This window comes from Notamacropus eugenii, chromosome 7, assembly GCF_028372415.1.
Source record: "Notamacropus eugenii isolate mMacEug1 chromosome 7, mMacEug1.pri_v2, whole genome shotgun sequence".
NCBI classification, from domain to species: Eukaryota; Metazoa; Chordata; class Mammalia; order Diprotodontia; family Macropodidae; genus Notamacropus; species Notamacropus eugenii.
The window spans coordinates 164,668,054-164,680,379 of NC_092878.1; the positions used below are offsets into that span (position 1 = coordinate 164,668,054).

Here is a 12,326-nt window from a genome sequence, read left to right on the forward strand (position 1 = left end):
GGCCAGCTTATCTTCCTTGAGCTAACATGGTGGAGTTAGTTCAGTTATCTGGGTTTGCTTCCCAGAATATCATAGGTGACAGAGTGATCCTGGGGGATCATTTACCTTGAAAGTCTTACTGTCCCCATTACATACAGAATCACATCTCAGAGTTCCTTAACTGATTTGGCTATATTTGAAATGGCAATGAATAAAGTTAGTCTAGTTTCTGTGGTTAGTTTTCGAGGTCTGAATTAATGTTTTCTACTTCATTCTTTGAAAAAAAAAAATTTAAAGAAATAAAAATGTAATGCCTTCAAGTGCCCTCTGGTGGTTTGGAGGTGTTCTCAAAGGTGTTCCCAAAGATACTGAGTTTGGGTAAATCTTCCCATTCTGGAAAGGTTACAGCTATGGGTTTGACGATGTTCTTTGAGTCTGTGACCCACACACCAGCTCAGTGTGCTTGAAGGGGCTCATTCTTAGGGCAATGGCCACCTGGTGATGGATCATTTCCCCCTATAACTCATGATGGTCTCTTAAACACAGTGGCATTGAGATCTGCTGTGGCAAAGCCCCGACCTCCCTGGTCGTATCCCAGTTCTCTGGCTATTTGTGCAAAAGGCTGTGCTAGGTCCAAGTGAGGCAAAAAGTGTTTGTTATTCCCTCTTGTTTCAAGAGAAAGCTGGATGACAACTTGTCCATGATTCTGGAGTGGGCATTCCCATTCAGATATGGGTTGGATTACATGGACCCTGAGTTCCCTCCACTCACATCCTGATGGAGACAGACCACCTGCCCTGTTCGAGCATACTCCCCTCCTCCAGCTATCGTTAAGGAAAGTGACCCTTATGGACAAAAGCCTACCCTGCCATCAGCACTATCAAAGCTTATTGACTTAACTTGACTGCCACCAATGGCCAAGGAAGCCCAAGAATTATAGCATTCCCAAGATCACTTACCCTCCTACCATCCTGGCCCTCGCAACCATTCTCCAGGGAAGCAGTCCTTGCAAAGATACCAGTAACAACTATGTCCACTTTGACCTCTACCTTCTCAGCCTCTGCAGTTCTCACCACCAAAGTTGTCAGCACTGTCAAATAGCCCAACATCCACAACATAATGGTTTAATTAATGGAAATGGCACCAACAGAAATTATCGTCTGCTTTACCAGTGCCCCTTCAGGACTATTGGACTTTTCCAGCTGACTTGCAACTAAAACCTCTTCTGTGTGTGGTCTCCCCCATTAGAATGGGGGCTTCTTGAATCACAAAAGGACCTCTCTTGCTTTTGTGTTTCTGTCTCCAGATCTTAGCTCACTTCTTGGCATTAGTAAGTATTTAGTAAATGCTTTTTCATTCCTTCACTCACTCTGGTGCAAGGCTTACCTTTGTGTCAATGGAATCTGTGGCTAATGATAGGAAGATGCATTGTAGGACAATAGTTCATAGACCCATAGATTTAAAGCTGTAAGATACTTCAGAAGTCAAGTCCAACTGCCTCATTTTACAGAGAAGGAAACTGAGAGTTTTTATCGGAGGTAGGATTGGATCATAGGATTTCCTGGCTTTAATCCCACCACTCTGTATTTATAGTGAGTAAGGGATTGAAATCCAAACTTGGAACACATACGTACCCCATGGACAAATGCATCTGAAATATTCAGGAGTGCAATGTGCTTTTTAGCTTTCTTCCAGGGTAAGAGTAAGGTTAAAGATTGTTTCATGTTCTTTTAAGGCAGTTGAAACTAATAAGTAGAAAAAGTTTTACTTCCAAGAGCTCACTTAAACCATTAAGTCATATTACTTTGGAAGTAAGAAAGTCCTTTTTTAAAAAAATCTGAACATTATCCTTTCATTCCTCCTTGTAATTTTTAACAGGAAGGAGGAAAAAGTTACTAGCAGTGTGCCCTTCTGAGACTCAGTTTCCCCATTGTAAAATGGGAGTGGTAACTTTACTACTACTTACCTCAGAACTTAGGGAAATAAAGGGCTTTGGGAAATGGACTTTGCTATACACAGGTTGTCCCAAAAGGCTTCTTAAGTTTACTTAAAAGCTATTACAGCTAAGACCTTTGTGACACCCTGTATAAAGGGAAACTCTTGTTTCTGCTATTATTGAGAATGCTAGCAGACATAGTGGGTAGAGTGCTGGAACTGGAAGGGTTCACATCCCACCTCTAACCACAGGCAAGAGTTGGGTGACCATGGGCAAGTCATTTCACCTCCATAACATCACATATCATAAAAGACCTTTGAATTGTATTTCAGCACATCAAAGGATGGAGGATCTCACGGTTAGCCACATCTTCTCATAAGTTCAAACTATTGTCAGTCATTCATTCAATAAATATGCATTTATTAAGCACCTACTACATGTCAGGTGCCACACTAAGTGCTAGGAATACAGAGAAAGGCAAAAAAAAGTCCCTTCTCTCAAGGAGTTCTCAATGGAATAAGGGAAATTTCCATCATTCCATGTCAGAGAAAGAACACTGACTCTAGACACAAGAACTGGGTTCAAATCTTGCTTTCAGTGCTTAACTTTTATGGGCCTCAGTTTCCTTATCTGTAAAATGAGAAAATTAAATCAAATCTGATTCTGTGATCATGTGAACCCAAGATGGGGTGGGGATGCCATACACTTTTTTAAAGACTTCCTTTCCCCCGCTCCTGTGTATTGACATTATTATTTTAATGACTTTGATAATTTGACTACTCAAAAAAATCTGTAAACCAACTTTATGACTAAAGAAATAGAAAAAAGAATCATTAAGATGGCAAGTCTTTTGAAATATAGTTTTCCTTTTCATATCTGCATCAACTGAGCACCAAGCATTGATATAATGTGCTCCCTTATAAAATGCCAATGGGCAAGTGGAAGAATTTGACATTTCATACAGGGCAAAGTTCAGGAGCTGTCCTTCTTTATTAATCCAATTTACTTGCCTGGATAACTTTGTGAGTCAGGGGCCTTCTCCTAATCACATTTCTTGGGGCCTTCTGGGAGCTGCTTCCAGGTTTCCATAGCCTTTGTTATGGTTGTTGGGACTCAAGCCACCAGGCTGAAGGCAAAGTAAGCCCCACTGTTAACAAGATGGATTTTGCTTGTATAAAGATTGGAGGGTTGGACCAATGGAATGACCCTGTAGTCACATTTCTCTATTTCCTCCTGAGATTACCAGAGATCAGCTACTAAATATAGACTTTATGTGAACCACACACCCAAAATAAAAGACTCAGGAATTTTAAATGACCAAATGGAATGAGTCTCTTTCTTTTATTTACCTAACCACAGTGTTGCATTATTTTCCATTAATGTCAGGCCTTCTAAGGCTGCTTGCATTTCTTGGAGACCTTGAGCATGGGAGGGACACTATTTTCTGTAAGATGATTCTGCACCATTAGCAAACATCCCCTCATACTTATGTGAAATGGAGGATAATACCTCCGAGAGAGCCATTGTGGTTCTGTGGAAAGACTGGTGGGCCTGAATCAGAGGATATGGATTCAAATCCTGATCTGGAAGACTTCGGGCAATTCCCTTCACCTCTCTAGGCCTCAATTTCTTTCATGTTAAAATGAGGAATTTGTACTTAATGGCTTTGGAGGTCCCTTTCAGTTCTCAATCCATGCTCCTAAGAGCAAATGGCCATTCCAACAAGAAGCCATTGAAAGGCAACCTGACAATATCTGTTGTGATAAGGAGAGGAATTGATGGAGCTCAGTAAAGATCTAATGGGACCCCAGGAAGATGGATGACTGACTAAGACTGCTTTTAGCATCTCCCGTAGCACCTGCCCTGATCCTTTTGGAGTAAGAGGAGGTTTTCCATGGGTGACAAAGCAGAGAAGGGAGGAAGATATAGGTAGCATGTGCCACCTCTAGGACTAGAAAAAGCTTTATAGATCAGCTGAGTTTTTCCCCTTATTTAAAAGAGGTGTATGGAAGTTAATCACTTGGCTGAGGTCACAGACAGTGACCAGGTCAATGATTTGAATGCAGTTTTCTCGTCATGGGATCTGAAGTTCTGGGTTTAAATCTTTGCTCTAATGGTTACTACCTGTATTGTGTCTGACATATCCCCTTTCTGTTTCTTCATCTGTTAAATGACTAGATAACCTCCAAGTTCCCTTCCTGGCCATAGAGTACTTGACTTGGAATCAGGAAGACCTGAGTTTGAATCCTGATTTAGGCACTTTCTAATACAGGTCACTGTATGACCCTATTCGAGCCACTTAATCACTATCTGCCTCAGTTTCCTCATCTGTAAACTGAAGACAATAATAGCACCTCCTTCCCAGGGTTTTGAGGGTCAAATGAGATAATATGTGTAAAGCATTCTGCAAATGCAAGCTTCAAAGTTTGCTATCTGAGCGCTAGGAATTATTGTTATTTGACTCTCTGGCTCCATGACTGCCACTGCCACCCTGCCTCTTTCCCCTTACAAATGTTTCTGCTCATGCCCACCTCCCAAACTCAGTCCCAAGTATGGGGCATGACCCAAGTCTTGGTCATTTTCTTCTCAACCAACTCCAAGTCAGGTCTGGATGGTCAGCTGACTCCCTGGGAAGGTACCAGAAAATGTCTCTAGAATTCTAACCTGTGTCCTAAGGAAAGATAAGAACTCCTTGAGAGCTTTGGGCTGCAGATTTCACTCCCAAAGATATCTGCAGATTTAAAAAAAAAAAGGATGGGGGAGAGAATCTAAGCAATGGGTTGAGGGAGGACTGGAGTGAAGGCCACAGTGTAGAAAGTCACCTGACAGTCAGGTCAGGTCAGTACTCCAAGTTTGGAGATGGGAAGTTTCTTTCAGGACATCAGCTTCTTTAGGAAATGGGGTGTTTTGTCCATAACTTTGTATCCTCAGAACCTGGCATAGTGCCTTGTATGTAGTCGGCACTTAATGTTTGTCTAATTAATTGTAGAAAGATAGTTTTATTCACCAAAGTTTCACTGGAGAAATATAGAGGATGATGAAAAAAATCAAATGAAAATTAAAAGAAAATGTGGCATGGCATGGTATGGTGGAAAGAACACAGGCCCTGGATTCAGAGGATGTGAGTTTGAATCCTACTTCTATCTCTTACTCCCTGAGTCTCTTCCCTGAGCCTCATCAATTCAGGGAGGGGCTTGGGCTAGAGGGCTTCTGAGATCCCTTGGGCTCCAGGATTCCATGTTGAATATTCCATCTTCCCAACAGAATGAAAACTCTTGAACAGCAGAGTCAGTCTTTTCTTTTGGTTCTTGTGGCCCCAGTGCTGAGCACAGCACCTGGCGCAGACTGTAAGCACTTATTAAATACTTGTTGAATCAAACGAATGAGTCTTGAGTTTCCAAATATTAGGGCAACTTTCTGACTCCAGTGTGCTTTGCCTGTATTTCCAAACTCTCTCTGTAAGCCCACTAGCTCTGAAGTCAGAGGAGCTGAGTTCAAATCTTGCCTCTCCCATTCCTACCTGTGTGACTTTGAGGAAGTCACTTAAGTTCCCTGAACCTCAGTTTCCTCATCTGTAACATGAGGAGTAGATGACCATGATGGTGGTAGTGGTGGTGGTGGAGACTAACATTTATACAGCACCTATACTATATGTCAGGCACTAAGCCGGATGCTTTACAAACATTAGCCCCTTCAATATTCACAACAATCCTGGGAGGTCAGTGCTATTATTGTCTCATTTTACAGATAAGGAGACAGAGGCAAACAGAGATTAAGTGACTTTCCCAGGGTCACTCATCTAGTAAGTTTTTGTGGTTGGATTTGAACTCAGACCTTCCTAACCCCAAGCCTGGTCCTCTGTCCATTTTGCCACCACCTGTCTTTTGAAGACCTGTCCCATTCTAAATCTATGATCCCCTCACCCATCATAGGCATTGGAGAAGTTCAAACTCATCCCTAGTTACCTTTGAATGACTGGAATATTTGATGTAAGATGAGAATGTTCTAAATGTCAGTGTGTGATCTGAAGCATTTCTCTGGGGATTGCATCAGATAAGAGGATGTCACTCTGAGATGAGCTGCTGCCCGAGGATAGCGTAGGTGGGTCCCAGAGAGGAGAGTGTCATGAATGCTGATCTGGTTAGATGACTAACATGCTGGTCTCTGATGCACACCCTCCCAGCCTGGCTATTTATCATAGGCCTTCTCAGAGTGATTCATTAAACAAGAAGTAAATGACCCAGGCCCTGAATCTGGGTCTCCTGGAGCCAAGTCCAAGGCTCTTTCCAAACACATCACTTTCTCTACCTGGAAAATGTAAGCAACCCTTCCATGTGACATCAGGGATGTTTAGCTTAGGGGGAGGCAGGATGTGATTTGTCTTCAAGAATTGTAATGACTCCTCAGTTACAAGCTCAGAGAGTTAAATCTGGAAGAAATCTTAGATGTCCCTGAGTCTCCCCTTACCTCTGCCTCAGGGTCCCTGCCTTTCTTGTTCCTACTTCCACATGAAGCCTTTCTCTCAAGTTCTGGGGCCCTCACTCACTAACTGCCCTCCTTTTAGCTACCTGGTATTTATTCTTTGTGTGCAACTGTGTATGTGTCTGTGTGTGAGTGTGTGTATCTGTATGTGTGTGCATGTGCGCATCTATGCAAACAAGTTTCCTTCCAATAGAATAAGTTCCTTGAAGAGAGAAATGGACCTTTTTCCTATCTTTGTTCCGCTAGCTTATAGCACAGTGCCTGTCACATAGTAGGTGCTTTCTAGATGCTTGGTCCGTGACTGCTGGAGGCCCATTCTGATTCAGATTAGCAAACACTTTTTAACCATCCGTGATGTGCCAGGGGACCGATGCAGAAACAAAAAAGAGTCCACTCCTGCCTTCAGAGACCTTATGTTGCCCTGAGGGTAGAGTGTGTACGGGCATGGATAAGTCCAAGACTGATTATACCAAGCAGTTTCAAGAGGGAGGTGTGCGGGGCCAAGCCCTTTCAGGAGGACAACCTCACGTAGCAGATGGCACCTGAGCTGTCGGCAGGAGGCTGGGAGTTCAGTGTGATGGAGAATATAGCCCATTTAAACTCAGAAAATTCTGGCTAAGCACCTCTTGCATTTGAATTCTTGTGCTCTGCTGGGGATACAAGGACAACAATGAAATAAAGGGCCCTGCCCTCAAGGAGCTCACTTTCTATTGGATTTTCTGGACATGAGGAACCATCTGGGCAAAGATGAGGAGGTAAAGCATGGCTGAAAAGCAGTTTGAAACACAGAGTTCAGGAAGCATGTAAGTGGCAGCTTGTTGCTGACAAGAAATGGATGAGCCAGATTGTGGAGGACGCCACGTGCCATTTGTCATTTATCCTTGAGGCCAGTGGGGCCTATTGAAGAATTTTGAGCACTGGAGTGAAACCATCACATTTATCAGATCCAGCTGGGATCCTACAGCAGTCATAATACTCACATTTCCGTGTAGTTTAAAGATTTACATATATATGTATATATGTACATATATATATACCTAAATGCATGTATATAATAGATGTAGATATGTGAATATATGTGTGTATATATGTAGATATATACAAACATGTAAAAGACATGTATATTTATACATACGTACAAATTTAGATATATATCAGCACATAATTTTGCAAACTAAGTTCTACAAAATGTGAGATATCATACACATATGTATATACATATACATATATATAAAACTGGAAACTATATATGTATGTATATATATAGATCATATATGAGAGAGACACACACAGAAGGAGAGAGAAAGGGGGAGAAGAAAGAGATACTTTCTGTATGTGGGTGTGTAGAATCTCCAAACAACCTTGTGAGGTAGATGTTGTGATTATCCCATTTTGTAGATAAGAAAATTGAGGCTGAGAATGGTGAAGGCTCACCCTTCACTCAGTCTTCCTGACTTCAACTCTGGCACTTCTGTCCAGCTCGACCACTCAGCTGCTGGTTTTATAGAAAGGAGAGGCAACATTTCCCACTTAAATACTCAGCCGTATCTCAAGCTTTCCAAGTACTTTCCATCAGTCGCACTCTTAGAGAGCTCAGGGCCTGGCACACAGTAGACAGTAAGTACTGGCTGGATTGCAGAGGAGTCTGGGAAGCCAGCTGAAAGCTTGGTGCTCATAAGAATAGACAGACAAAGATGTTTGAAATTACTTGTCATGTGAATTACCAATGATAATTACACATATGTACATGACATATATATAACATATATGTCTATAACTTTGGCATCTTGAATAGTCACACCCCCTTCTACAAGGTTCTCAATAAGCTCTTATCTTCAACTGAGGGGAGATGTTCACTTTGCCTTGGAGTCCACTTGGAAAGCTTGGACGTTGACTCTATGAGTAAAGGGAAATCTTCCTGCTTGTGGTGAATGTAAGAGAAGCCATGTTGGACTCTGGGGATGGAGTGAAGACTGAGGAAGAGAAACACATGCTAAGTTGGCTCTGCCTTTCCCACAACTCTTCTTTGAAGGGAGGACAAAAAGGCTCTTGCTTCACAGAGCCGGGGTCCCCAGGGGAAGCCATCTGGTGCCTTATGGACCATGGCTGTCATCCGCTCCTAGGGGTTATAAAGGTGGTCCCACTCTCCTCTCTCACCTCCTGACTTCCTCTCTTTCTTCATGCTTTGTCTGGTATTTCCAGCTGAGATAAACAACCAAGATGTTTGTCTGAAGAGTTTAAATCCTCCTCTGCTCCCCTGCCTCTCAGCCCTTACATCATCCTGTGAAAAGTTATAGCATGTATTTCAGTTATAACATGTATTCATAATGCGCTTATTTTCTTGTGAATTCTGGCCTTGAGACCAGAATGGATTCTTCCTGGGGTCATAAATATTAGAGTTGGGAGGAACCTTAGAGGTCATTAATTCCTGTCCCCTCATTTTTCAAATGAAAAACCCCGAGGGCCAAAGATACACAGTGATTCTCCCAGGGTCACACAGCAAGGAAGTGACCAACGTAGATTTGAACCCTGGGTCCCTCCTGATTCCCAGGCTGGCACCCTCTTCCATTAAACCTTTGTTTGTGCCTGGGGAAAATGCTGGTCTTGCTTGAATAACCACAGAAGCCTGACCCATCTTAGTGAAGGCAAAAGGTATAGATTAGCAGGAGAATGTGGCAAGCCCTTGGTCTTGACTGAGATGACTTCTAGGGTGGGAGTGGGGTACAAGGACATCAATAGAAAAGGGAAGGAAGAGGAGGAAGAGATGATGACAGTAATAATGAACTGACTGGAGAGACCCAAGTGGAGGATGATTGAAGGAGGGTGGGAGGAGAGCGTGAATATGACCTACCTCCCTTTCCTCCCTTCTTTTTCTCACTATTTCCTTGCTAGTCTTATCCTCCCTCCACCATCTCCATCCCTCAGTCCCATCCAAGACCATTTCTTAGAGGCTTGACCAGATGAAGGCCATTGGCCTCAGTATGAATGACCAATCAGTTCCATCCACCCAGGAGGCATGTACTGCCACCGAGTTTAATTGACCCTGGTGAGTCACCAGTAGGTGGTCTGAAGCTGTGAAGGGACCATTTCCTCTTCAGGGGCTCTGTGTTCACTCCAAGCAGCAGTGCCAGAGAGCTGAGGCAGTGTGGTTTAGTAGAAGGGGATCCATCTAGTATTAAAGGGCCTAGGTTTGAATCCTAGCTTCTTTATAGTCTTTATAACCTTAAGCAAATCATTTCCCTTGCTTGGGCCTCAGGTTTGGACTAGAGAATTGCTTCAGATCCCTCCCAGTTCTAAACCTTTTCATCTTTGCCTCCTTATACACACTCACCCAAGCAGCAGAGTAACCTGGTGACTAGAATGCTGGACCTGGGATCAGGAGGCCCTGATGAGAGTCCAGTCAGTTCATATAAGCTATGTAGTCATGGGAGGTGGAGGGGCAAAGCAGATAGAGCGCCTCCCTTGGAATGAGGGAAACTCATCTTCCTGAGTTCATATCTAGCCTCAGACACTCACCAGCTGAGTGACCCTGGACACGTCACTTGACCCTGTTTACCTCAGTTTCCTCATCTGTAAAATGAGCTAGAGAAGGAAATGGTAGACTATTCTAGTATCTTTGCCAAGAAAACCCCAAATAGAGTCACAGAGAGTCAAAGAGGATTGAAAAATCATGAACTCTGAGCCTCAGTGCCTTCATCTGCAAAATGAGAACAGTGATAACTGTACTACCAACCTCCCAGGATGGTTTTAAGGAAAATGCAGTGGAAATTTGTTGTTTTTTTTAAACTGGGCTTGTGATTTCGTCAGTCCAGGGAAATTCTCCCATGGTGATTTCCTCCAGATCAGTCACTTATTAGAAACTTACTATCTTAGAGAACTATCCTGGGCAGTGGGGGTCAAATCACCAAGCCATAGATCACAGGCAGGATTTGAATCCAGGGCTTTCAGGCTCCAAGACCAGCCTTTAATCCACATGGTGCCTCTCAAAGCTCTGTGGAAATGTGGATGAGTGGGACCATCTGGCAAGAAGAGGGGGAGGATTTAGAACTGGAATGGGACATTCAGGTCCCAAACTCCCATTTTACAGATGAGATAACTGACCCAGAAAGACGAGGGGATCACATAGCTGGTTGTTAAATGAAGCAGGATTTAAACACAAGTTCTTCTTGACTCCATGTCTAGCATGCAGTGGGATACTACCATATAATAAGATACTGGATACTTTCATTCTTCAACTCATTTTACAAATGAGGAAACTGAAACAAGCAGGATTAAGTTACTTGCACAGTATCACACAGCTAGTAGGTGTCTGAGGCCAAATTTGAATTCAGGTCCTCCTGACTCCAGCCCCTGTACCACTCTGCTGGAGTTTGTTTTATTCAATAACATGCCACCAAGCATCCATCATCCCTCATCTTTGAAGTGGTCGCGTAAACCCAAGAGTGAGAAGAGAGCAGATGTTTGGGGGCACAAAGGGAGGAAGAGAATTCATTACTAAGCAACTTAAAACCCCTTACAATATTCTACAAGGGTGAAAGGAGTACTAGTTTTGCCAACAGAACAGGGAACCTGTCTGAAAAGAGGCAGCTGTGACTCTTGACTGCTATGTTTTGTTGTTTGTTTGGTTTTTTTTGCCCGCCTCCTCCTACCCTCTTCCATTAAGGCCGCCATGATTCCATCCGCCCAAACCCTCAAGATAATGGACTTCTCCTTCAGTGACTTTGATCTCTCTGATCTGGACACGGCCCTCTGCACAATTCGGATGTTCACTGACCTCAACCTCGTGCAGAATTTCCAGATGAAACACGAGGTAAGAGGAAAGAGGAGGGGCTGGGATAGAGGAATTATTCAATGTGAAAAATTCAAAGGCTATTTTTGTCCAGCATAAAACTGAATTTGTGAAAACAAAGATGATTTGGATAGCATGCTGTCCTGGCTTCACCAGACCCCATGCTCAGCTTTGGTACCTCCCCAGAATTTAGTCAGATGATAGACAAGTACCACCCAACACTTGCATGAGGAACGCAGTGAAATGTGTGATCTCGGGCCAGGCATAGGTCCATAGATGGCCACCAACAGTAGGGACCTTCCAGGATGGAGCAATTTGTCCTTTGAACAGACTACTTCCACTCAGCTACAAATTGTACAGTGAAGAGGCTTTAAAACCTCCCTACAGGATCAAAATTTATGGTCTACTCCAGGTAATCCTTCCTAGATTTATCCTCAGTTTCTTTTCTGTGAGTGATCTAATGGAAAGTGCATTGGCCATAAAGTTAGAGGACACTTGACATGGTGGCACACATCTGTAGTCCCTGCTCTAGGGGAGGCTGGACTGATAGATCTCTTGAGCTCTGGGTTCCAGTCTTGGCCCTGTTATTGACTACCTATATGAACATAGACAAATCATGTTACGCTTCCAGGTTTCAGTTTTCTTCTGTGCAAAATGAAGCATTTGGATGAGATCAATGTTGAGATCCTTCCTGACTCAGCCTATATGATCCCCAGAACCGTGTTTTCCTAATTCCTATAAAAACCATTTCATACTTTTGTGTCTGGGCAATTTTCAACGTGTTTTGAAATCAGCATCATTCTGATTTCTGTTTTAGTCAAGGATTCCTCCATAATATCAAATTCATTGACTCTTCTTTTCTGCTCGTATGTACTTCAAGCTGGCCTTTGCCCTTGCCATTTCCAGGCTGAACTCTCAGAACTTCCTAAGCTGATGCTTTTCTGTCCCACCTGGTTTTCCTCTGATTCCTCTTCTTTCTACACTTTTCCTCACACTGTGATGAATATCAATACACAATAAAATGAATGGAAAAACCCTTGACAAAGAGTTTCTGGGTAATTGATCAGCTTATCAATTAGGCTAGCCAGAAATCAATAAATCGATGATCAGGGATTTCTCCTGGTAACCAAAGATGCGCAG

General features: G+C 43.0%; 1 protein-coding gene across 12 annotated transcripts in view; it reads left to right on the top strand.

Annotated features, from left to right (window-relative positions):
- Positions 1 to 12,326, top strand: part of PDE5A (phosphodiesterase 5A) — a 196,353-nt gene that overhangs the window by 120,045 nt on the left and 63,982 nt on the right. For all 12 annotated transcript variants that reach the window (XM_072625349.1, XM_072625339.1, XM_072625338.1 and 9 more), the window contains one exon: positions 11,061 to 11,207. In XM_072625349.1, coding sequence (XP_072481450.1) covers positions 11,061 to 11,207 — 147 coding nt within the window. The remainder of the gene's footprint in view (positions 1 to 11,060; positions 11,208 to 12,326) is intronic.